This window comes from Corvus hawaiiensis, chromosome 9 (genome assembly GCF_020740725.1).
Source record: "Corvus hawaiiensis isolate bCorHaw1 chromosome 9, bCorHaw1.pri.cur, whole genome shotgun sequence".
NCBI lineage: Eukaryota > Metazoa > Chordata > Aves > Passeriformes > Corvidae > Corvus > Corvus hawaiiensis.
The window spans coordinates 22,550,172-22,576,883 of NC_063221.1; the positions used below are offsets into that span (position 1 = coordinate 22,550,172).

Genomic DNA, 26,712 nt, shown 5'->3' on the forward strand with positions numbered 1-26,712 from the left:
AGCCTGCACGTCCTTATGAGTTCTTCTTTCAATTGGTGCCTTGCCTAGACCTTCTACATCTTCCCTCCTCTCCCTCCTTCTGCCATGTAAAATGGCACATTTCCTCATTATCACAAATTTCTGTGGTGGCTGAATTGTGTGCAGTGTTAAAATCTGGACTAAGGTTGTCAAAGCCAGGATGCTTAGAAAAGAATGGCCTTTTACAGAGCTATATGCAGCTCAAGCAAAATTTGAGAAAGAAAACCTTACAGTAAAGATAGCACACGCTTAACTGACTTTTTTTCTTAATATATTTTAAAGAGCCATGTAATACTCGCAAATATCTACTGTAACCACAGCCCCATTCATGCATAGTGGGCAGTAGTTTTTCCCTGGGCATTTGAGGATATGCTCCATGGGGAGAAGACAACAACTTTGTTTGAGACACACAGCAGCGATGACTGGAAGCTGAGTTAGGCAGTAGCACATCCTAAACCCCTGTTCATAGAGAGCTGTGCATTGCTCAGGACTGGCAGTCCTGCCCACTCTCTTTGGATGTGCAGGTGTTAATAAGCTGCATGTGCTGCTTCAGCACAGCAGCTTTCCCTCTCCTGCCCTGTGAACTCTGCAAGCTTTCTCTGTGTCCTCACTGCAGTTCATAAGCTCTCTCTGCCAGGGATGCTCTAGAGCACCTTCAGCTTCAAAAAAAGAGCTGTCAGAATATTTTTAAATACAGACAGTCTCTTAGAAGTACTCAAATACAGATTGCTAAATGAAGAAGTCAACTAGAATGCTTTGCGATACTTTTCTAGGAAAACTGTGAGAGTTTGCAGCCTTCTCTCTAACTCCAAGATACATATTTATTTGACTTCAGAATCTCTTCAAAAATCCTGCTTACTACCTTGTACTGTGGTGATTCTTCCACTGGAAAACAGTGCAGTTAATTGGTCATAAATACGCAGTCACTGGCCAGTTGCCATGGGTAGATACATACCACTGAAATATAATCTGTGAATTTTGGGTTTGCTCTAAGTGCTATAGAACATTCAAAACTAATGTCCTCAAATGAGCATCCCATGGGAGGTTATGGTAATACTGATGTCCTCTTAAAACTCAGGACTGTTGAAAACACACATGAAGTAATGGGTAATAAGAATTCATATAATCATCTCTGAAAAGTTAAACATGAATCAGCAAGAACTGTTTGCCTTAAAAGACCAGAGTTTAATGATCCAAACAGCAGTGATAGTGGTGCTGTTCTGTTCCTTAGTATGTAGCCCTGCAGAAAGAATTACTGTGATGCCATATAACAAAAACATTAGAAAATCTAGTACAACTGTTAAAAACACCAATTTCAAGACGTTTCTGATGATTATGAAAGGAATTGCACCAGATTTCCACTAGTGCAAAAAGTCTCTCTATAGTACAATAAATGGAACTGTGTGAGCTGTGAAGCCTGAGGATTGCAGTTGCATAGAAAGAGGTGCATGCCATGCCTCCTACTACATTATGTATTCCCCCCAGAGTGCTTCCTTCTTGATGAGTTTCAGGGTTTCACATATGGAAAAGATGAGCTGTTACATTTGCAAAAAATCATTGCCTACAATTGGGTATCATTCCAAGAGCTAAGTCCTTGTAATTAGGAAAGGGAGCAAAGCACTTGCTGTGTTGCTGTGGTACAAACTGGTATGAGGCAAATCGAAACAGGGCAGTGTGGGTTTTGGATTACGTGTACACGGGGCAGCTGCAGGCGGTGTCACAATTAAATGTGTCTGTTACCGCATGGTATCCATCCTCTTCAGAGTGTTTTGTGCTGTGCTTTTGGGGGTGTTGCTTTTGCTGGCTTGGAGGTTTGTACAGGCAACCATTGCCGTACAACCAGTAGTTGCAGCTGCCAATCCTTTGCAAAGACAGCCAGCTAGGGCAGATCCCTGCACTCTTCATTTGGTTTTAGTACTTGTGCACATCCCTAGCACGGCCAAGATGGGGCATGTACCTTCTTGCAGCAGGCTGGGCTTAGTCTTTGGTCACCAGCAGGCATCCCATGGCAGAGCTGTGAGGCTTCCTGCAGGGCTGGACACTAACTTACTCCAGGGTGCCCAGCCACTATTTGGGAGCTGGACTAAAGAGCTTGTTTATGTGAGGTGTCTGTCAAAGAGGCATTCAATGTCCTATCTCCCTTTCTCCCCACAGGGTGGCTTAATTCAGAGACTGCCACCTATGGAGAAGGGGTAACATTCAGAGTGAAATTGCAGACAACTGACATGATCCCTCTGTCCTCGTAAATCCCTAATAATTGTGACAAATGTCTGGAGCGCCGCAGGCTTGCCTTGCTCTGCCAGCTGCCCTGCCAGCCCGGCAGCAGTGGCAGGGCCAGCCGCGTGTGAGGCAGTGGCAGTGTGGCCCTGTCCCAGGGCTGCCGGGACTCGCCGCTGTCACCCAAGCTGGGCCTTTTAACTGTTTTCTGGCAGGCACACAGGATCAGATCTGGTGAAAGCAGCCCAAATGGCAGCAGTTGTTTCCTGCTGCCCAGTTCGTTCATATTGATTACAGACCCCAGTGAAAACCCACAGCTGAAACAGCAGAATTTGCTGCCAGTTTCACTGCATCAGCAGAATCCTGAGATTTTAGTAGCATGAGATCAGAAGGGAGATTAGGTCATCTATCCTGATGTCTTCATATCTCAGACAGTCACCAGATAGTCCTGTGGTACACACAGGCCTCTTCTTGTGCAGCAGTCCATCCCACGAGAATGGAAGGCTCAGGGGGGGTGCTCATGCCGAGGTCCCCATGAAGCAAGGCGGGTATTTGCAAGGGGCTCGTGCCATCCCTGCAAGCTGTGCTGGGCTGCTCTGGTGGGGAAGCAGCCCTTCCTCTCCCACAGGCTCTATCTGCTTTTTCTCCCCTGTTCAGAGATCTGTTACTGTTTCTGATTCCTCAGCTTTCTGCAGGTTTCATGGGATCATTCCTGATGCCACCCCAACCACCACTCTTCCCAGCCCCATGATACAGCTATGGCTGCTCTCTGCTTCAAGGAAAGCTGGGAAGGAAGCAAAATATTGGTCACACTACAGTTAAAATTCCTCCCTGAGCAAAGTAAGCAGTTGTTGGAAGCCCTGGGCTACAGGAATTGATGAGAAGCCTTCGGCCTGCTCAGTGATGCAGGTGCTGCATTGGCTTCACAGCCCAGGTGGCACACTCTGGTCCAAGAGCCCAAACTTCTTCTACACACATACTACACAAATACATGCAGCTTCTCCAGCAGTGAAAAAATCTTAAAAAAAATTTTTTTAATCTCCTCTGAAAAATCCCAAGCAGCAGTGAATCCATCATCCTTCCTGGTGATGACTCAGTTTTGACTCAGCTTTCTGAGGAGGATTTGATGCCTGTTGCCAGGGTGTTGTGTAGTTCTGGGGATGGAGGGCAGCAGCAGAGGCACACCACCACCTGGACAGCCATCAAGTCAGCCCGGCACCCTGTCAAGGGTCACGGGCCATGGCTGTGTGGTGGAAGGAGATGCAGTCTCTGTGATACATTTTTCTTTCATGAATTCATATTTTACTCTTAATTTTAGCAGCTGGTAAAACACAGGCGAAAGAACGTGGGGTTCTGTCCCAGTGTATTGTTCCTCCCCTTTGGATGTTGCATTGAACTTGTTTACTCAGAATTTTCTTTTTTATTTCCAAATGAAGGATGTGAAATTCCTTTCATTTTAAGATCTTTTTTTAAAAGATACTAAAATATCTATGGGGCTGCCACACTGAGATCTATTCCTCCGGAAAGTGTGGTATTTAAAGCTAATCTTGCTTCAGTTTGTAAATTGCTTATTATGTGTGATGCTTAGGTCTTGAATCGCTTTTCTTGGCCAGGGTGCTAAAAGCTCTAGGGGAAGAAGAGGAGTGTGAAAGGTGCAGCTGCATTTATAACTGAAGTGCTCATTTTGAAATATCTCCCTGTAGGGATGGGAATTTTTCTGCCCAAAACAAGTATTTGGTTTCAGGCTGGCTGAAGACACATCCTCGAGGAAATAAAAGGAAAAAAAAAAAAAAAAAACTGTCTGCAGATTCATTTTTCCATTACTTGGAAGTCATCTTGTATATAATTTAGATGGGTCTTAACGAGGCATAAAGTCACTTTCAGAAAATTGATGACTCTTCGTTTGCTTCTCTAAAATGAGGGCCTGGAGCCTTCCCTTTGTTCCTTCGTTGGGATCATCCGATCTGATTGCAGAAACCTGATGAAGCTCTTAATCCAAGCACCAAGTAACCACAGCTCTGGCCTTCTCCTCTTTATTGATCTTGCGGCCAGGCCACATTTCTATTTCAGCCTAGCATATACTCCATGTTTCCTTATCTCTAGTGAAACTCATCCCTGGCCTTTTTGGGTTTGTTAACTCTTTAGTCACCTAATGTTGTCTTGTAGGGTTCAGAGAATCTGGGTGTGCAGAGAGGACTTCTGCCATCTCCAGCTCTGATTTTGCAGTCGTGTGGACAGAGCAGGACACAAGGCACCCAGGGAGTTGGGGTCTGTGCTAATCACAACATACAGCCTCCAGTTCCACCTCCTTTTATCTCTTTTCTCCCCTTCTGCAAAGCAGGGTGCTGGCACTGTCCTTGTGGCCACATCATGGTGAGTCGCTGACACTTGCAGTGTTGATGACTGCAGTGGATTTGCCTCTTCAGCCTGGCAGGTAGGTGAGCCCAAAGGATAGCCAGGGCCTGTGAGAGATGCTGCATGTTGTACATTCCCTGGTTCCTGATTTGTGAGTTCAAGCACACTTGAAATTCCAGCAGGTGTGAATTTTTCATTGCTCTGTCCTCCCCATGCCCCAGTGTGCCGTGAGCTGCAGTTTGCCGACTTGCTGCTTTGTAGCAGGAAAGGTCAGGAACCTCATAAACAAGGTGAGAAGCAGAGTGGGGTGGTCATGGCCACCCGGGCTGCTGATTCCTCCTGACATTAGAGTGCTAATGAATGTTCTGTCATGGTCCCGTGAATATTGCAGGAAGCTTTCACCTCCCGCCTCCCCTGCCTTTGAGTTACCAAGGTTACCTGACGTGACTTTCCCGGGAGAGAGGAGCGATAGCTGCAGGTCGGCGGATGGCTCTCGAGAGCATCCTGCTTGCACAGCGGCGTGGGGAGTGTGACCAGTGCAGCCTTGCCATCCTCCCTCTCCCTTTGGCTGCTGCCATTCCCCTCTCTCCCACCCCACGCTGCCTAAGGAGTCATCAGTTTCATTTTATTTTAGAGTTTTTTGAGTAAGGATCATATTAATTTTGTTTTGCTTGCATAACCCGGACTGTTATCATCTGACTAATTACTCACATTTTCCTTCAGACAGCAAATGGGAGAGATAAAACTGCAGCAGGTTTATGTGATTTCTGCTTATCAAATTACTGTAATTATTTGAAGAATGGCTTAAAATTGTATGGAGTAATGAATTTAATTATGAGTTTGCAGCAATGCCTTGTGCTGCATGCAGCTTGCAAATGGGCAAGTTTACGAGGAGCTCTTCACAAAGCAGCAGCAGGCAGGATTGCAGCATGCTCCTAGGAAGAGCCTCCAGCACCTCCATACCAAGGGGGAGGTGCGGCACGCTTTGCAGGTTGGCTTGACAAATGGTGCTCGTCGTTCACCTGATCAGCTCACTTAGTCCAGTGCTAATACAAAGCAAGGCAAGACAAAGTGCCGGCAGCCACCTGGTTGTGGCATGCTGCAGCTGGTTGCTGTTGCTGATCTCCTCAGCCCCGGGGCGTGCGGGGGACCAGCTCCCTTCCTGGACCTCCACACCTCCATGTTCAGGAGATCAGCCTTGCGGGGAGTTGTCAGGGAAGGCAGTTCAGGCGCTGCTGACAAACCTGTCTCACCAGAGCCACAGCCTGTTGCAACCTGCTCCAAACATTCAGAGTAGTGTTTGCCACCTCTCCACTCCACACAAGGAACAGCAGATTTTTTTTCACCACAGCTGGGAGGTGCATGGCGACCTGCCTGACTCCTCTGAGCTCTGGAGCACATTCTCTGCTCCCAGGATGTCCCCAAACCCTCCAAGGCAATTAATTTTCCCTGCCTGCTTGTACTTTTCTTTACCCCCCTGCTTAGTTCCAGGTGCTCTAGAAATGTGTATTCTGCACTCCACCAAAGGTCTCCAACCCCTTCTGAGTTTGGCGAACAGGGACATGGCCGCTCTCCATCCCCACAGCCGTAGGGCCAGTTAAACAGCTCAAGACACATTTTTGTGGGCTGCTCCCTGCCTCTTGTGCACAGATGTGAAAACTTTGTGTTTCCTGTTAGTTGAGGTAGTAACAATATATGAGATTTCAGTCCTTGATCTGTTTACTAAAATATAGATGGCAATGAGACCGTTGTAGGAATAGTGAGATCTACAGGCAGATGGTGTGGACTGGACAATATTTTTAATGCCTTCTTTCATTACATGCTGCTGTGTTTGATGCAGCTGGTGCCAAGTAACTGGATAAATAGCTGGAAAGACTAGTCCAGAAAGGTGCAAATCCAGATGAAATACTGTCTTTCAGAGCAGGAGTGTTTCAAAAGCAGGTATGTGTTCCTGAGAGATAGCCCAGCAAAGGTGGACCACACTGATATTCCCAACAAAACTGTTGTGGAGACAGACACAGGGCAAATAGAGTGAAGAGATTTGGGCTAGATGCAGCTAGGCAGTGGAACAAAAATGCAACCCTAGAAAATTGAAACTGGGTGTATAGGAAGTGAAAAAACTGCTGGAACTTCAGATCTGTGCTGAGATGTTCATCGATGCATAAAGGATTATTGGTTCATCTGGTACAATCTGACTGTCATCTTGCTCTGTGTGGCATCCCTCATAACAGGGTAGATAGTTCAGGCTTAACTACTTAAAATACCACATATGAAAGGCAAAAGAATAAGTGGCCACGGGACATCCGATGTCTGAAACCTTTGCAAGGATGAAATGGCTTAGAGATGATGCTAATAAATGGTTCATAGTCTACAGTGCAGTGATTACACTGCTAATTTTGGGAGGCTTTAAATTTAAATAAAGGTAGCTACCTTAAGAGGTTACCAAATTTTGAAAGTGCAAGCCTGCCCTAATTTGAGATGTAAGCAAAACTGGCCTCGCATGCAAAGACAAGAAGGCGTTAGCAGTCAAAATCCTTGTCTTTCTTGACACATGAATAAGGGAGTTTGAGTGCAGGATGGAATCACACTTTATATTATGTCTGTCTAAAAGCAAGGTCAAAGCAGATTCTAAATGGTATTGACTTTTCAAAGAGCTTGTCACAAGGCAGACCTGAACTCTGCATAATCTCTGCAGTTTTATGTAAGTGAGGAAGAAGTACAATGAGGGCGCCAAAAAGAAATGTTGTTGAAGCCATAAACCAGGTGCAATTTTTGGCAGTCTTTCCATAAACCTGCTTAAGGCAGGAAGAAAGAAAAGCCCACTTGCATTTCTAAGACTCCTAAAGATTTGTGCAATGAATGCTGTAATTGTGAGTGTGTTGATGGTGGTCATAAATAGAGCTGAGTGAGAGGAGATTGCAGGGTGTAGCCACTTGCCCTGAGTCCAGCCAGCTGTGACTCCCAGGCTGACCTCCAGCCATGGCCAGCCCCTGTGTGTGTCTCCAAGGAGAGTGTGTTTTCTCCTTCCCATACTGATGTGGACTGTTTCCACGGTTCAGCATGTGGCACAAGGGGAAGAGAATACGTTAAGCACCAGAGTGTGAGATTTCATTACCCTTAGTGTTTTTAGCCTTTGTAGCTACAAATGTTTTTAAATATCATAAAATTGTCCAGGTTTCTTCAAGTTCAGCTACTGCACTTTTCCCAATTTCGGCTTAGATGAAAAAAGAAGGCAGCAAAACTTGTCTATGAAAAAATGAGAAAATAAGAGTTATCTTAGATTCTTAAAAGAAGTTTGAAAACGTGAAATAAAATTAGCAATAATATTTTGCACACAAAGCTGCCTTCAGGAGGGATCTGTATCAGAACAGATAGTGGTGGCTAATGTTTTCTTCTCTCAGTCGTTTTTAAAGGTCACTTCATGATCAAAATCTACTTGCTAATTCAATTTCTATTCTCAGTGTAAATGTAAGATGATGCTGTTATTCTGTTTGCGGGTGGTTTGTAGGGGAGAATCAACCCTTTGTGCTCGATGTGTCGTGGTTTGGGTCCAAAGCTTATGCCTGTGGTGGCTGAGCTTCCCAGGCTGGTGGGGCCCTAGTTCCCAGCCAGGGTTTCTCAGGTGTTTTAATCAGAGGGCTCTCTGACCGTTCTGAAAAAAAATTTTAGATTATCCAGTGTAATGTTGCCTCATGGTACCAAATAAATACTGTATTTTCATGTGCTTCATTTATTTTTCTGGTTTTGCTTGCTGTTTGAATGAGTGGGCAGACAAACTGTGTTGATTTGCCATTCTGTAGCAAACCAGGGTTGTTTGAGCCACAAATTGAGGGGGAGCTTTCTTGCTCTCCCTGCCTTACATTACCTTAGAGATTTTCTCTCCCTAGCTCTTTCCATTATTTTAAGATTCATGTTTCTGTCACAAGGCATGGCATCAGTTATGTTGCTGAGCAGAGTTCAGCAAAAATGAGAGGAGAAACCTAGGAAATGAAATGTTTTGGAGAGTTGTATTAGCTTTGGGTCAAGGACTCAACAGGCAATATGAAACTTGGAATTTTCAGCTCTCACGTGGCAACATTGATGGCTTTTTCTGGGACATTCCTTTCCTACTTTGTCACGGGGAATGCATAGGTTCTGTAGAGATCTGCCTCAGGTCTGCTGTTGGGGAGATGTGGTGAAGATCCCAACAGCTGTCTGCTGGAGAGCCCTGTCTGCATTGTGAAAGCCTCAAGAGACGGCAGCTCAGATTGCATGGGTTTGTGGTTTCCCTGCCATTTCTGTCTCCTAGAGAAACTCCTGAGATCTTCCTCCAGATGCTGAGCCACGGGTCTGGTCACGTGGAACTGAGTGCTGTCTGGAGAAGAGTGGGACTGTGTTGGTTTTCACAGATAGGATGAGGATCTGCTTTGTTTTCCCTCTGGCAGGTCATGGGTCTAAAAACCCCTGTCTGAAAGAAAAGATGGTATTTTCCTCAGGAGTCTGAGGCCCCCGTGATCATCTCCACTATCAGAGACTCCTTGTGCAGGGTGTCTCCTCCTGGCATTTTGTATTGTTGTTGGCTCAGTAAAAGTGAGCAGCTGAGACTCAGCCAATTCCACTTCTGTCCTTGGCAAGGGTGTCTTCTTGTCCCAGGCACCCCATCAGCTCTGAAAATCCCATCTATGTCTTTAGGGCTGCATTACAGTTTGCCCTGCACAGGGTTTCCTGTTGACACTCTGAAAAGGGACATACGGCCTTGTTTACTTGGTACATGAAGGTTGCCTAAGGCAGGAGTGCCCGTACTTTCCCTCCAGCTGAATTGTCGTGACTCCTGTGGCCTGTGCACTGTATGGTAAGCTGGGGAAGTAAGGATTCATGTTATTTTTATCTGCAAGGAGATAACCTGCCTCTGACGTCCTCTACGAAAGACTTAAAGCGGCTTCTGCTCACAGAAGTTTTCCTTTCTGTTAGTGGTTGCAGCTGGGAAAGCCATGCCTCATCTCTTGCTTGTAATTACATCAGTAGAGTGTCTTGGGAGAAGGTTAAATAGTCTTTTGTATATCAGATAAAGCCAGTGAACTTCACTGAAATCATTTAATGAAAACAGTCCTGATTATCTGTATATACTGCTGTGTGGTATTTTAAAATAAGATCTTAAAGGGAAACGTGGAATTGTTTAAGGCCTCTATAGACTATAGTGCAGAGGCTATGCCACAAATGCCTTTATAATCTAGGATCTGAAGTAGGCTTTGAATTCAATTGTGTTTTTTGCTGTTGTAAAACATGAGAGATTTTGATACAGTAACTTGGATTTGATTCAGTATTTTCTTATTAACCGTTCTTCATGCGCATCAGATTTTAGAGACTGAGCTAAAGGGCTCTGCACATCAAAGATGGAACTGAACTCAAGGACAGAGCTATTAAGGTGTGTAATAATCAAGAGAGGAGAATTAATTGTCTTTAATTTGGCATAAATCCCAGGGACCATAACTTAGGTTATTAGGAATTCAGGGCCTATTTCCAATTAGTTATACCCAAGCATGCTCGCATATCCAGCTTCGGGAGTCTAATCCGTGAGTGTGTTAGCACAGCGATGGTTGAGGTGCTCATAAAGGACAGCACTGCCTGACCCCTCCATGTGTGGTCACTGCCAGCCGGTGTTTGCCCAGCAGTAAATCAAACGGTGCCATTGCTTTATCGTTTCTGACACCTTGCAGTGAGCAGCTCAGTGCATGTCAGCTGCTTGGGCAGTCTGTGCAGACAGAATCACCTGGGCCGTGCTGGAGCAGGTCAGAGAGGCTGCTGCGGCTTTTACGTGCTGTTTTAGTCTTTGAGCTTCCTTCTGAGACATCTGCTCCAGCAAAGCCCGGGTGTCTGCCCTTTAGGTGTATGAAATGTAAATAGTGCAATTGTTATCTGTACCGGAAAATCTGGTCTAACCTGAGCTGGGTTAAAGAAAGATGTAGCAACAGTTTCCTGAGTTGGCAGCAGCAGCAAAAGCACGTACTGTGACTGCGTGGCTCCAAATGCAACACCTCCATGCTGAAAATGTGGGAAAGTATGAGGGACTGCTCAGCCATGGCCAGCCAGTCACCCCTGCACGTACCTGCAGAGTGGGGCAGAGGTGCCACGTCCTGTCCCACAGCAGGGCTGGCTACTTCATACATACCAGGAAATGGAAAAAAACCACGGTAATATCACCCTTACTGTAAAGCTCTGTGTAAACATCTGAGGGTTTTAAGGAAATGTGGGCCTGGAGAGTCCTTAGGACTTGCAAGCCAGGCTGTGTGTAGCTTCCATCAAAACACTAAAAAAGGGCTGGTGGGAACAGTTGTAGCCATGTGTGTATGTGAGGGGCAGAAGGAAAGATGGTTCAGAGCGAGGGAGACAAACCAATTCATGCACTCAATTCCCCCTGTAATCATTTTCTGAGACCTGCAACCCCATGGAGCTTTAGCCCGTCTGTCAAATGCTGCTTGCCAGTCAGTCAGGAATTAAACAATTCTCAGATAGGGCAAGAGCACAGCATCCCCTTATAACTGTTCTCAATTCTGTTTATCCTGAGCCTTGACTTTATTGCATGAGTAGATCCCGAAAAGTCCACAGTGGCTACCTCCTCCCCGCCCCCTTATGTGATTTCCCATATGAAAAATAATCAGAATTAAGGAAACCTCAATACCTGCTGTGGAAGCTACTCCTTTCAGCCACTAGTGTATGGAGCTAGTGCAGGGATCTTCCTATAGAAAGCCGGAATGGCAATGCAGTTGGAAAATAGCAGGTTGTCTTTAAGACTTCAAGGCCAACAATCCTTCCATTTTCAAGGGGGGGAAAAACCTTTTTAAAGCTTCCCTTAATTTAATTTTCCAGCACAGTGAAGCTGAAGCTTCCCAAATCCAGGTATCTATGTAGCTTTCTTGGTCTGTATTTCACAGATGTAACATTTTGGGGGAAAAGGCAGGGACCATATTTAAAGAAAACACAGCCTTCCACCTGGCAAGTCAGAATTCCATGCCACCAAATGTGCAGCCCTTCTCACTTGCCAGGGAAAAGCGGGGGAAACCCGCAATTTCTGTAGTAGTCATTTGATAAAATGAGCCTTTGACTAACAGCAAATGTGTCTAAAGTTAGGGAATGCATTTTCCCTGAACAGAACAGGAATTTCAGCTGATTTACTGCATTTGTTTATATTAAGATGAATACCACAGGACCCAAGAGGTGCCTTTTTTTTATCCACTTGGTCTTGATGTGATTTCACTGCCAGCTTTCCATTTATCTGTTGCTTGCTCTTTAATTCATGAGGGCCTGCACTGGGGATTTGTTTAAAACCTTGGCTGAAATTGTCAGCCACTCCTTTTATTGCACATCTTTCGGAAAAGATGGGTGTTGTGGCAAAGCAGTAAATAGGATATTGAGCCTCTGCAACACTTGCTTATCTGTAAAAAGAAGAGTATGTCCTCTGTTAAACTCTGAGCAATTGCATCATCCCAGCATTAAAAACCATCACTTGTCTGGCAAGATATCAACAATGTCTTACTTGTGTTTGCATGTAGCCATTGGCTTGCTGTGGGTCTTTGGCTGTGGGCCTTTCTACATCCTACTGTCTCTGAAAAACTGTTAGGGTAACCAGAGTCTCCATCTAAAGTGATGTTGGAGACAGTGCAATTAATGGATTTTCTAGAAAGCAATGGCTTAACATAAGACATAAAACTCATAATAAGAGAGTATTTCTGTCTTTGACTCTGGTCAAGGCTTGCTGTGTTTTCCCTTTTATAAAAAGTCAGTGCCCCACCAAGTAAATAAAGTTATTTACCCAAGATATTTTCTGTGATGGAATATTTTAAAACTTCTGCATGGAAAGCAGTGATGAGATATCACTGATCTGTTTGGTGTTGAGATTAAATTAAAGCTGTTCTTACAGTTCTTGAGTGATTTCCATGCTAGCAGACTCTCTGTGCCTGAGCTGGCTGCAACAGAAAAAGTCCACTGAAACTTCACGTTTATTGTTTCATTTGAAAATAGAATTTCTCTGAAAAAAAGGTACAGGAGAAACTTTATCAGACTCACAGAGCTACCTTATGTCAATATGTGAATATTTCTTAGAGATTTTTAAAGGTTATTTTCTGTCTGAATACTATAAAGAAATAATGCTGTGGACTATAATTTGTGTTTTACTGTATTGGCCTTTACTGGGACTGGTTCTATGTACTGTTTTTGTTAGCTGTTTTATATGATTTATGAGCATTTGCTCAAGACACAGTTTGCTACAAGTAAGGAAATGGCAGACAGAGCCACATGCATGGGAATCTACTGATAAGGCAGGAAGGGATGGTGCTGGAGGAAAGGTATAGAGTAAGGGAAGAGGCAATATGGGGAGGTAGCAGAGCAGGCTGTTCAGCACCTGGGCTGATGCTTTTCAGTTTGTTGGCTGCAGAGGAGCCTTGCTTTTGTAAGAATTGCGTTCATCCTCCTTTCCCACACCCACGCACCTTGATTGCTGGCTTTGGGATTCAAAGTCTCATGGCATCACAGAGCAACTCCATCCCATAGCTTGGCAATTTTGAAGGTTGACTCCAAAAAGTTTCGTTTCAGTCTTTGAGATCAGAGAACAAAAAGGTGTTTCAGGAGGACGTTCTTTGGGAGCAGAGAGAATCCTTGTTCTCCTTTCGAAGCTCTGGCTGGTTGTGAATGCCAGAAGTAGAGTGTTTTTGTGCTTTCTCTAACAACTCTCCAGCTCCTCCGCAGTACAACTTTGAGTTTCAGTTTCCAAGCTGGGCAGCTTTCCAGCCACTCTGCCCCCCAACCTGTAGCTCTGCATGGTATTGTTCTGACCCAAGTGCAGGACCCAGCACTTGCCCTTGTTCAACCGCATAGCGTTGGCCTCGGCTGGTCAATCCAGCCTGTCCAGATCCCTCTGCAGAGCCCTCCGACCCTCCAGCAGATGGACACTTCCACCCAACCTGGTGTGATCTGCAAACTGACAGGGTGTCCTCAATCCCCATGCTCTTTGCTAACTTCTAGTTACCTGGTACCTCAAGGGTTTTTGTTTGGGGATCTTGGGGGGGGGGGGGGGGGGGGGTGAAAGACAGGAGGGAGGTCATTCTCTCCTTAAAACGTCAGCAGTCATTGCTCATCCATGTTATCTGAATACCTTCCTTTTTCAGTAGCTTAGATACAAGGAGAAGCAGTGCTTTTTGTTTCCCACGTTGGAACAATTGCTGGAAAATAAGACTTTTTCAGCAGGACGTTTTGTCAAAACACACAATTTGTTCACATCCTTAATCAAAGTTTTTGCTTGAGACTTGCTGGCCAGTGATGCTCTGACAGGCTGCAGTGTTCCCCAGAGAAGTAGAAGCCACTGGATTGACAATGATGCAACAGGCTGCAGAAACTAAGCAAATCAGATTTTAGCATGATCTAGCCCTTTCAGTAGGAGTTAAGTGACTGAAAAGCTTGCATTCAGGCCTGTGAAGTGGAAATGAACAGATTTAGTATTCCAGGTGAGTGGCAACAGGAATGCTTCGCTTTAATATGAAACTTGATGTTAGAAAGCGTGGGAGAGCTCTGCTGTCAGATTAACTCGGTTCTCATGCACTTTTCCCTGCACTGAACTGCAACCAAACATACATGGATCAAAAGTCAAATGCTCCATTAATTTAACCACACATTGGATTTAGTGGCATATGGTAATGCATTATTGATTGCACATCTTAAAAATGAAAATCTCTATGCTAATAGCACCTCACATCAGTACAGGTAGTATGAAAAATGTAGTGGATTAATAAATGACTTTGATTCCGAGTAAGAGCTGTTGCCATGCTTTTCCTTGTAAAGATTGAAGTTTTGGGTGTGTTTTAGTGGGACTGTGTTTATATATTCTGTCACAAGGAAACGTGCAGTAGTAATAGTTACGTTGTATTTCTCAGTATAAAATATTAAAAAGCAAGAATGGTTTGGAAACAGTTCTACAGGCAGTTATATTCAACAGCTGGTACCAACAAATGGCACAGTCCTCCCTGAAAGCACAGCATGGTCGACTTTTACTGTTCCTTTACTGTGGAGTCTTAATAGCTGGCTGCAAAACCCATCTGAATTCATGCATTTGAAGAACTTTTGTGAGTTTTTTCAATGCATACTTCCAGCTGATGAGGGGTTTTTTTGTAGTAGTTACTGAAAGAGCCTAGCCTTATTTATCAGCTGTTGGATATGACCCAGAAAACTCTATTTTTACCTACTTGAAATGATGCTGTAATTTTGAGGGAGGGAATAAAAAAAAATTTTTTTTTTTTCTCACCAGAAAAGGATTTTAAAAAGGGTGCTTACTCAGGCAGGGAATCTTGCAGATATATTCTGTTTCTGTGCACGCTCTTCCTCATCCACATTTTTGACATTTCTTGATATACTTTTTTGCTGTGCTATACACTGAACCTTTAAATGACTCTCAGTGCCATACACTCTAAGCTGTTTTTAGTACTTCACTAACATGAGCAACTAGTTTCTCTGGTCTCTCAGGAAAATGCTTGTTTTGATCTGTCTTTGGCTTTGAGTTGTTTGTGGACGCTGCTTTAAAGTTACGGCAGAGTAGTGGGCTCGGGTTCAGAGCAGGAGGTCCAGGCTGGTCCTCACATCCTAAGGCTTTGTCTCACACTTCCCACTACTCTGTGAGACTGTGTCATCAGCTTGGAGAACCTTTGCCCTGTGGTATAGAGTTTGTTTAGCCTGAGCAGAGAAGCTTCTGCTATAATCCTCATTCTGGAGTTTTTTAATTCTTTTAAATATATTTGGTCTCAGTCTTGGAAAAATTTGAGTTTAGGACCAAGGCTGCAGATGCGACTGTCATTATGAGGAAACCAGAATGGAAAGCCAGAAGAGGTAGCCAGATTGACAGAAGAATGTTGTGGTAGTAGGGATTTCATAAATGCCACCTCTGACTGTTGCAATCTAATCTGCTCAAGCTGTAAATAATTGTTTTCTTCCAGGATGGGTTGAGGTCTCCTAGTTGGCAGCAGACTCCACAACTGACACAATACAGGGCAGAAGTTGTTATTACTTGAAGTTGTTATTACTAGAAGATCCCTAAACTAAGAACTGTAGCAGTGGGTTGTGGGTGCATACCTTTAATTTGGCCAGGTTTGTGACTTACTTCTGCTCTGGGTCAGCTTCAGCAACTGTTAATCATCTTTGTGTCGCCTCTGTCAAGCACAAGGTTGTCTGTGAAGAAGAGAGAGGAATTGCTTGTTCACCACTGAAGCTGTGACTAGTCTCAGAAGATCTGGCAGTGCTTCTGAAGACACTGGATCAGAGGAGGGCAAGGCCATGGTAGTGGATGGAACTTGCCCCAGAGGGGGTTTTCTCACGCCTTCCCTCGGGCTGTGCGTAAGGGAGGACCATGCTGGAGAAAGACAAGTGTTGCCTCATCAGTGCCTCTAGAGCTGAGGCTCTTTTCTATGTCCCAGCCTGAATCTGGACTGGATTAGTTATCCCATGAGAGGCTTAGAGGTAGCTATGGCTGATAATATGTCTGGTGTACCCAGGGAGGGCTTTGGTAGTGGCATGCTGCGGTACTTCTTAAAGGACATATTTCCTAATGGAAGTTTCGTCATTTCACGCATCTGTGGCATCATCTTTTGTCCTAGCCAGTTCCTTGTGGCAGGTCAAGAGGCATCATGAGGCCCGAAGGAAGGCTGGTTGGATGACAACAGCGTATCTACGGACTGGGAGAAACAATTTGTTTCATCCCATTGGGATGCAGTGCCCCCTCGAGCCTGGTGCACCAGGGTTGCCCCCGGGGGGGAGGGAGCACTGGGTGCCAGTGCATGGCAGATGAGGGGTGCTCGGCCCTGGGAGGGGACAGGTTGCTGCAGTGGCTGTGCGTTACCTTAGCACCGCGCATGGAGAGAAGCAGTGCAGGGACTTGGCAGGAGCACAGCCTGATTCCTCATCAGAGCAAGTCGGGAGGTGCTGCTTTGTCTTGCTCTTGGGAGCACCTGCCTCTGCAAAGCCATCCTGCTCCCCTCCGAGATAAACAGGTGCTTGGGAATGGCCACCTACACTACTGAGAATGTATTGGTAGCTTGTAAATGGAGATAATTGCCGTCCAGACACGAGAGGACAATGTCAACAGTGCCCTTCTGGCACTGGAAGGGTAGCATTGTCTCCATCGGGTGTTTTATGGACTCATAACCTCTGGAACAAGCAGATCCCGTGAGCTCCCACGCTGTGAGCCCCTGGAGCAGGAATCTGCTTGACAGTTTATCCTCTTCTGCCGTGTCTAGTCTCGTATTTTCTTTAATTTTCCTTACAGTACTTTCTTTGTTTTGAACTGACTCAGATTCCTTCTTTTGTGAGCTGTTTTGCTGCTGCTGTGATCTTTCTAAGAGATAGCAAATACTTTGTTTACTGTAAGCTCTTGTGCAGTAATTCATGTGGTTTACACCGTGAAACAGAGAAGTGCTTCTGGAGCTTGTTTCCACACCCACCCATTCATCTGTGCCCTTCTCCCTATTTTCAGTACATGGCTTCAGCATGTCACATTGGCATGATGTCATACAAAGCCAGCAGATTTGTCATTAAAAGCCTTGTCATCAATAGATGACTGTTTGTATTTTCTGCCTGCCAGAAACTGTTTTATACTTACTAACCCAGTAATTACGACATTGCTGCCTTTGAAACAGGTTGTTTTCGCTGCCCCACCTTTTCCTTAGGCAATTAAAAGGCGGTGCCAATGTCGAGGGGGGTATTCATTAGCCTGGATGAGGCTTGGCTCCAGCAGCCAGCCCGCACGAATGCGCTCTGCCTGCCACTCCCCTCATGGGCGGTAGCCCAACACTGGGCAGCCTTTGGAGACCATGAATGTGGATAATATTTGTGGCTCACCTCTTAAGGGACTTGTGTAAGAAGGATGAAGAAAGAGAGCATTGCCTCAAAATGGCTGATAAAATGCTCTTTGTGCAGCATCAGTTGAACCTGAACAGAGCAATGTCAGGGTTTTCTTATCATGTGAAGTGATGCCGTTCTTCTGGGCCGCTGGATTGCTCGACTGCTTTTGATTGTCTTGCAGTAATTGAATAGCTGTGCTGTGTAACCTATGCTGAAGGAATCAGGGCTGTTTATTCAGCAAACAGATGTCCTGCTTTGTGGTGTGCTTACAATGTTCCTGGCTTGCGTCTTTCATTCGTTAATATTGCCGACTACCCGGCTATCGTCCTTGCACTGATAATTTTGCGTTTGCTAATGTGTTTCAGTGTCTCAAAGGGAGATCTGGAAGCTTGCAAAATTTGCAAAGTAATTCCTTTGATCCATCAAGTATGAGTCTGTCAGTAGACAAGGGTTATCCCTGCAACATCCTGTGTTGCAGTGCATCAAACCACTACATCTGGGCAGGATCTGTTCAGGCCTGGTGACGTGAACTGGGTGTGATCCCAGCCTGCCTCACCAAATGGGTAAGGAACATGTGAAATAGCTTTTGGTATGTGTATCCTGCTCCTGTGCAATGCTGACCACAGTCAAACACATTTATCAGAGAGATCTCTGCCCTCAGTCCATTTCCTGGCTTGTCCCTAGCACCACACACTCCTGAGTGGTTTCAGATAGCTGGCAGAATTGAAAACAAAGCAGCTTTGTGTTTTAATCATCCCTACCGAGACCCTAAAATTGATGTTGGGCTGGAAGTTCCTCAGCTGATGCAGGCTGGTGGCAGCCAGTGGCCCAGATAAGCCATTTCCAGCCCTGTGTGGGGATAAGGCCCAATATCTCACTTGAAAGGAGTTGAGAACACTCCCTTGCAGTAGGGCAGTGGTTTTGATAGATTGTAAGAGATTTAACCTCGCAGCTGTAGCAGTAATGTGTAGAAAAGCTACTTTTTCCTCTTTTCAAATTATATTTGGTATCATTTTTTAGCTCTCCCTCAGCAGTCGGAACAATTGGACTCGTGATAGTAAGCAGGCCTGGCTTTTGTAGGAAGAAGAATGTGACAAATAACTCCCATAAACGTGTTTACAGTTTGCACTATCATTTCTAAAATACCATTTCCTACATTGACACAGAGGAAATTCACAGTGGTAGGAAGGTTTTACAGGTGCCAAGTCAGGATATGACCCCCCAAAACACAAGTGCTTGGCTGCAAGACCAGTGAGTGCTGTACAATGTTTGTGCTGGTAGCAATCTGATATTCAGCTCCTCCAACTTTTCTGTCCTGTGAGAGATTACAAGTTTTCAGCAAAATCCTGGGGGTAATCCTGCAGGATTCAGCTGTCAACAGCTGTGCTCACCACAGACTCCTCTGCAGGCCTTTTTTGCAAGCAGCTGTTATCTACACTCCATTCCATGCTGGGGCTGATCCGTGCTTCTTGTAAGACGTAAATTGCAATTGCCTCTATGTCCCTTATCATCACTTGATATTTTGAGTGATGCAGAAAATAAGGACACACCGAGGGGTATGTCTCTCACAGCAGCATCCTCAGGGAAGGTAGTTTTCTGGGGAGCTGGGGAACAAGCCATGTAATTGTAGCTGCTCTAAAGGAGGTCTCAGCTCCAGTTTGGGGCTGTGGGAAAGGTTTCTTACCTTAGCTTTTCCCTTAAAGATGAGAAATGTGTGGCACAAAAGAGCTGCATGAGAGCAAGGGTTAGATTTCTGTCACCTCAGAAAGAAGATTAGCAAAGGGAGCTGTCAAGTGAGAGGAGATATCCTCTGCCCATGCTGTCATGCTAGATGCCAGAGGGACATTCCTGTCTCCTTGGTGACTGCTGCTAGCAAGACCTCAGCCTGGCTGTGGATTTTCCAAGTTTCACTTTGTAACTGCAAAACCCACTCGTTTGTTCTTTTCTCTCTTTTGGTTTCCTTCTCCTTTCCTCCTGCCTCTCTCCTCTGTTCCTACTTTCCTCTGTCATTTCTGCTACTGCTGCTGTAGTCCATGGAGGCAGTTAGAGCTTGCAGTGCCCCAAAAAATCCTTTTGTGCCTAGATTTTGCCTTCTCTAACCTAATGCCTACCTTCTGAAAGTACCTGAAACCCAGAAATAAAAACTGGTTTTGATGGTATGCACTTGAAATCAGATTCATAGCCTGTTCTAATGTGCATTGAAGGCACACTGGCTATCCTCGAATAAAACCAAGTGCTGACAAATTCATTTTCTCGAATAAGAGTATCCTCATATTGGCTGGAATAGGAGGTTGGCTATTACTGACAAACTCCATGTGCAGGCAAGTTAGTGCAGCGAGCAAGGGCTGAAAGGAGCCGAGGCATGACTGAGCCTCATAATTATACCTAGATTAGACTTTTGCCTGAGGGCAAGGCACGGCAAGAACAGCTCTGAACTCCTATCGTCCTCGCCTGTAGTGTTTGAACACAGACACATCCCTCGCTGTCCCGGTGAAGTCAGCAGCGCCAAGCCCGGCTGGAACAAAGCCCCGTTATCTCTACAGGAGTGCTGCTGACAGGGCAAGCGTGAGCTTGTTCTGGGCTGTGCTCTGCGGTGTGACCAGCTCAGGTTTTCTCCATAGCCGCTCTTTTCCAGGAGGGTTTTGGGGGGCTGCCAGAGCCACACAATACGGGGGAGAACCGGAGTGGTTGAGCTTCCTCATTTCATGATGGTACAGGTACACCTTGGACCACCTCTGGAGAAGGTGATTGTCCTCCCCTTGAGCTAGTGCCCTGACCTTGGTCCCAGTACATGTCCCCTGAAGCTACCACAGAACTAACAGCAAGTGAACTCCATCCTCTGGGTGTCTGAGGTGTCATCAGAGAGTAGCTGTCAAATTTCCCAGGCATCTCATCACACAGTGATGTGAGCTGGGACTGCACCCTCCTGGAGGCACACTGCTGCTCAAACACCAGTGCTGCCTCTGTGTTTGATTAACAAGGGATCAAGCGAGTCCTTGCTTGGTAGATGCAGGCATGCCAGAACTGCTTGCTGGAGTTGTGGTGGTTTCAAGCTCCAGGCATGCATGGAAACTGGGCTGTACCAGTACCAGTGCTAGCCCAGGGAACCTGCTGTGGCTCTGACTACGAAGGATGCACCATTTCTCTACTACTGTCATTTGCCACAATAGTTTTGGGGCTTGTATGTAGTTAAGAGGGAAAAGAGTGTGCACTGCATGAACCTTGCATTGCTGGCTGTGCTTGTCTGTGTCCAGTACGGCATGGGGTGTGAATACTGAGGATCATCACATGGTGGTAACCTGTGCCCTCTGCTCAGCTGATGAGTGCCCAGTGTTGTCACCTGGGCTCTGTAATGACTTGGTCTTGCAGGGGGTGAATGGTGTGGGTGCAGTGCTGTATTTAGCTTTGGAGTCTAGGAAAGTCTTGAGCCAAGAGTTCTACTACAGCAGAGGCAGCTTTGCTACTGGGTGTTCGTAATCAATGTCTCTCTGTCGCACTCAGTGAAGTCAAGGTTAGATGGTGTAATTTCTACTGGTCTGTGGCTCATCACAAACTGCTAATTTTGATTGAACAGTCACTCCAGTGCAGCAGACCGGTCGTGTACCTGTGGATCAGACACTGTGAAGGACTCTCTGGTCTCTCCCCTGTCTGTGGACAGGGATTATTGCAGATGGGAAGAGATTTCTTGCACAAATGCTGGTTTCAGGTTTGCTTTTAGCTATGTGCTAAGCTTCCACACAGACTTTGGACAAAGTTAACTGGGTGATACTTAGCTCTGTGCATTCTTTGTAAAATCTTGTGCAAGCCAGAAAAGATTGTCAGTGGTAATCATGGTGATTAAATTAGATCACTTCAGGGTTTCAGCCTCCCCAGAGTAAACATCTGTTTTCAATACCCCAAATAGCAAGATGCTGCACTACAGGCAAACTGGGCCTTAATCCAAGGGACTGTCATTATTTACTGGTTTTTTCTATGTATCTTCCTTTGCTTTTCAGTCTATACCATGTTGTACTTTTGTGTATACTCTTCTTTTGTTTCTTTTCAGCCATGTAGGAGTACATATTGTGGTTGCTCAGTATTGAGTGCTTCTGTTGCTTGCTATTGAATGCTGGTGCTGGTGTCATTCCAGTTAAGCTCTATGTACCTTTTGTCTCTGAAAATCAATGGAGAGCAAATTTTAAAAGAACTAGTTTTCATAGTACCTTTCATTAAAAAAAAAAAAATTCCATTTATGTTTGCTCATGATGAGGGAGGTTTCTCAGGAGGTCGATCTGGGAGACAAAATACAGTTTGTGCTTTTAGTAAACATCAGGAACATTTCTTCCTGTAGAAAACCTTGAATGCTTTATAGTCACTCTCATCTAAGTGATATTCCCAGGCATTTTTTTGTTTCCAGCAGATGTTGCCTTGTGCTACAGTCTTGATTTGCAAACAAGTTAAGGGTCTTGGGAATTCTCTTGAGATCTTAGATAGAAATATGCAAGATTAGCTACCACAGGCCATGTTCGTGCTGCAGGTGTGGCAGTAGAGGTAGAAGGAAGCACCTGAGGTGACCTATTGCTAGTATCTTCCTGTGAGGAGTGAGGGGTACAGTTCCAGATGAGCAGTGGTTGCAGGAAAAATCAGATTGCAGCAAGTTCAGACTCCTCTGGGACTTGGGAAGGTGCTAAGGTATTGTTTGTTTAAACACTGCAGTGAATTGGGAGCCTTGCAGAATCGGATTTGACAAAGTTTGCTTAAGGTTCCTTAAAATGGGGAAAAAAGAAACACTGAAAATAATTGAGTTTCTGGTGCTTTAAAAGCTTCTTAATGTTCCTCAAGTTCTTTTTTTTCTGCGAAAGTATGTTCTTTTGATTGCAGTTCAGGCTTAGCAGAGTACAGTACATCTTGCCACAGAATGAATAAATGAGCTCAGTTCTGCAGCTGCTATTGAATGACGATGTTGGAGCATGCCTTGGCTTATCAGTGAAGGCTGCCTAATGTATTCCACCCAGCCTACCTGAGTGTGCTCTGCAGCAGCAAACCCAGTTAACTATTTTTCCACCTGCCGTATGAATGGTTTTAGCAGTTAAGGGAGTGCTTTGTTTCATAGTATTGTAGTAAGCCATGCCAGAGCATGCACTGGCTGTTTCTCAGATGCCTCTGTTGCTCTCTGCAGCCCAGAAAATGCACCAGGAGCTTGCCACGGCACAGCCTGGCCAGGCGGCTCATGAGCAGAGTGTGGCTCATTAGCTTTACATTCATTAGTTTCTAAAAGCCTTCAGAATCAGATTTGGAGGCATGAGTAAGAAATTTACAGTCTATCCTACCAATGTGACAGAATGTTGCTAGTCAAAAAAAAAAAAAATTAAGTGGGCCTCTCTGGACCTTTCTGAGGGATTTTATTGTTTAGCTGTTGTTTTTCAAGATGCCTCAAACTATTTGGCTTTGTGTTTGTCTGTTATGTTCAACTCAGTCCTCCCACAAAAAGTCAAATACCTGCTTTTACTGAATTATTAACAACAATGGATGGAACTTATGTATCAATGAAAATTATTCAGGTTTCCCAAGGTAATTGATTTAAATGGAGTTAAATTTAGTGGAAGCTTCTATTGGTATAATGAATGCTCATTATAGAGCCTAATGTGCTTTAAGGGCTTGATAACCTTCTCAGTAGGGAAGTCAGGCTGCTGTTTTCCAGCAGAGGCACAGATGCTGTACGGTGGCACTGCTGTCACTGCAACTGTATCCCATTGCTACGCTGGAGTGTTTCTCTTTAACCTTCTGTGGTTTTTCCTCTTGCAGAGGACCACCTCCCAGCTGGCTTCCCAACCATTGACATGGGCCCGCAGCTGAAGGTGGTGGAAAAGGCCCGCACAGCCACAATGCTCTGTGCTGCCAGTGGTAACCCTGATCCTGAAATCTCCTGGTTCAAGGACTTCCTGCCCGTCGACACTGCAACCAGCAATGGGCGAATCAAGCAACTCCGCTCGGGTAAGGTAGCAAAGCAAGTAAGCCTTCCCAGCCTCCTCACTCTTCCTCCCTTTTCTCTTTACATGCTGCTAGTATTTTCTCCCTGAAACGCGATTCTAAACCCAAATGTCAATTTGCTCTGAGCTTCTTTCTTTTACAATGTAAAACCAGTTTTTGGAGCTGATCCCCTCTGGCAGGATATCGTGGCTTGTTAAAAGGAGACATTAGAGTGGGCATGCATTTTGGAACATCACCTGGATATCTTCTTCAGTAGACCATCTTGATATTGCCCCAAATCCTTGGTAGGCTCAGACATTTCACTACCAACTCAGTGGGTCTCAGGTACTTGTTAATAGGAGCACAGTGCAAATCAGGATAATGAGATACTGGTTGAGATTTTACAATCAGTGGTCATATGCACCTTTACTCCTTATACAGACTCTTCAAGGCAGTGCTCTGCTTTCCGTTGAGCTCGTTACCGTCCTTACTGTGTGACACCACAAGAATAAAGAAAAATCCAAAAAGCAGCAATTATGTGGATTTCAGAGGAAGGTGGACACAGTTTTGAAATACACCATTTCTTGTTGATTCTTTTGTTTGGCAAGCCAAATACTAGCTTTTGAAATACAGACGATGATTTCTTGGGGGTGGCTAAGAATGCACTCATTTTAGCAAGGAGTTCTTGTTTTTCTACTGCACTGTTCAGTCTCCCAGGACTGTAAGGCCCATTAGAGAATTAAAGAAAATAAAATGTTGCTTTATTCACTGATGAAGTGGAGCTCCCCAGTGTGAATTAGAGTGGCTGTTTAACAATGCACAGCATAACTACACAGCAGCTATAGTCTGGGGAAAAGAGCCCCCAGTGCCCTACACAAAGTACAGAAGGGACCAGAGCTGGAACAACTTTGGTCTAGAGAGGTCTCATGCTTAAATATGAGGCTGACTGCCTTGCCTGGCCATGATTATTTCTGGGCACTCAAAAGCCATTTGTTATGAGTGCTGCTGCCAGGGCATCACCATCTTCTTCTTACTAAGGTGAACATTTTGAAATATTTCCCCATAGCAGGAGCCTTCTGCATACATCTGATGATGCTTGGATGATAAGAAGTAGGTTTGTACTTGGAGGAGTGGGTAAGTGAGACATCACTCTCAGCAAAAATAGAACCCAGCCTGACACTCCTGATCCCACCTTGATGTACCAGTGAACGCTAATTATACTAATGCATTTATAGTTTATGAAATTTCCCAGTGACCTTTAACATATCTCCCCCACAACATGGTTTAATCTTGATCTGTTTGTGCTGGAAGAAAATATCACACTTGTTTAGTTATTCTGAGAAGCTTTAGGAAGCAGCAATAGGAAAGTGCACATGGATGTGTTTCACTTTGTAGCTGACTAAATCAGCATCAGAAATTACCATAAATGAGCAGCAAGGCAGCCTCTGATGCACTTGCTGTACGTTCTCCAGCCTCCTTTTTACAGGCACTTGGCTGCCTCTCCACCAGCTGCTTCACAAGTTTGGTGAGATAAAAAGTTTAAAAACAAACTAGTAAAGCCTGTCATAGCGTCCAAGTTTTGATTCCTATTTGCTGTTCTTGAGCAACGTCTCAATTGAATATTTCACCTGGGATTCAAACTCTAGAGCTGGCTGCTTGCTGAAGACACAGTAATTACCAAGGGAGGTGTCAAGGGAACCTTTTAGAAATCAATGAGCAGCACACATCCTCAGACTCACAGAAGAAATTGATTAGCTCTCTAATGTAGTATGGGAGGCTTCTACAGTTCAGTGCAAGAGACTTCCAAATACGAGTTTGAAGTTTTGTTTTCAGGGATCTGGTGATATGATGCCAAGATTCACCAAGGCTCTGCTGCGCCCTGGCAGGAGTGGGGAACATGAAGCTTGCAGTTTCTCACGGGCCAGAGATTCAACCCCTGCTTGCATTTGTGGTTTTTTCCTGTATTTGTAGTGGACATAAAGTAGGGCCTGCACTTGGAAGTGCCTGAGTCCCACTTAGGTGATTGCAGCACCCTGTATGAGCAATGTGATGGCTTGGCAGTTTCCCATTCATTCAGCAAGGTGCTAATTGAGCTCTCCAACACTGTACCGTAGTTGGGCAGAGTTGTTTTTCAAAGAAAAGAGTATTTAAATAGATACCTCATTATATGGTAGAGTTTAATAGTTTGCAAAATCTCTGCTCCATTAAGATCATATCTTATAGTCATCCTGGCATATCTGCATGAATGTCAGTTTATACTATCTCAATCTAAATATACGCTCATTTAATTTCATTTAATTAAAACCCAATAAAAGCGAGACAGATGCAATATAGTTAAAATAGCTACAGCACATTGTGAGCCCAGTACTGTGTATATAGTGTCTGACCTTCAATGAGTACATTGTATATTAATATTCAGATGTATGAAATACCGGTCATGAAGGTCAAAGCAGCTTTGGAGTCTGACTTAGAGATGGGGTTGAGGGATGATTTTGTTTCTTCAGGCTCCTAGTATGGAATAAATAGAGGTAAAGAAGCAGCATGTTTGGAAAAGGTGCTCTCTTCTGACACTCAGAGTTATGTGGGCTGGCAGTGCTCTGGGGGCTTCAGGCAGGTCTTTGAACTTGCATGCAGTCAGATCATGTGCCCCAGGGGGCTCTGAACATCAGTTTCTAGAGTTCTGTTCATCTTCTGTCAGGTACTAGAGTTGGTGGTTTAAGACATCCAAGCCATCATCTTAGGCTTTTCTAACCCCAGAAAATTGGTGTCTTTGTCAGGACCAAATGGGCAGTTTATAAATCTGCCTTGTATCCTACTCTACCTCATTTAGTAATTATACCTGTATGTGTGTATTTTTGTTTTTCCTATTATGCCTTCTGACAGCATAACTCTATATTTGGAGGGCTTTTGTAACTCTTTCTCACCCTTACTTAGGTTTTTCTTCCCAAGTAAAGCTTAATTCTATTTTAAGTCCAATTCTTGGGTAGTTTTGCCAGTAAATGTTAGGCTGATAGCTATAGAGATGAGAACACAAATAGATACAGGGTTTCATCTCTGTTATCACAGATCAAGGCAAAAGCAAGATTTCTGACTCAGGCTGGTTGTAGCAAAATTCTCCCATGTTCATCTTGCTAGTATTTCCCACCTCTTGCAGAGAGGCTGCTTTTCTGCAAGTGCAGTGCCTCAGGACAACTCCCTGTTCTCCCCCCGGGGTGTGTAGCTTCACTCACTGCCTCTCAGTCAGTGACACAGGATCTAAGGCCAGCTCTGGGCTGGGAAACCTCCCCAGCATGCTAACACATTTAAAACTTGTTTGGC

General features: G+C 44.8%; 1 protein-coding gene across 22 annotated transcripts in view; it reads left to right on the top strand.

Annotated features, from left to right (window-relative positions):
* Window positions 1-26,712, top strand: part of PTPRF (protein tyrosine phosphatase receptor type F) — a 380,951-nt gene that overhangs the window by 250,368 nt on the left and 103,871 nt on the right. For all 22 annotated transcript variants that reach the window (XM_048313478.1, XM_048313477.1, XM_048313492.1 and 19 more), the window contains exon 6: window positions 23,230-23,418. In XM_048313478.1, the coding sequence (XP_048169435.1) occupies window positions 23,230-23,418 (189 nt within the window). The remainder of the gene's footprint in view (window positions 1-23,229; window positions 23,419-26,712) is intronic.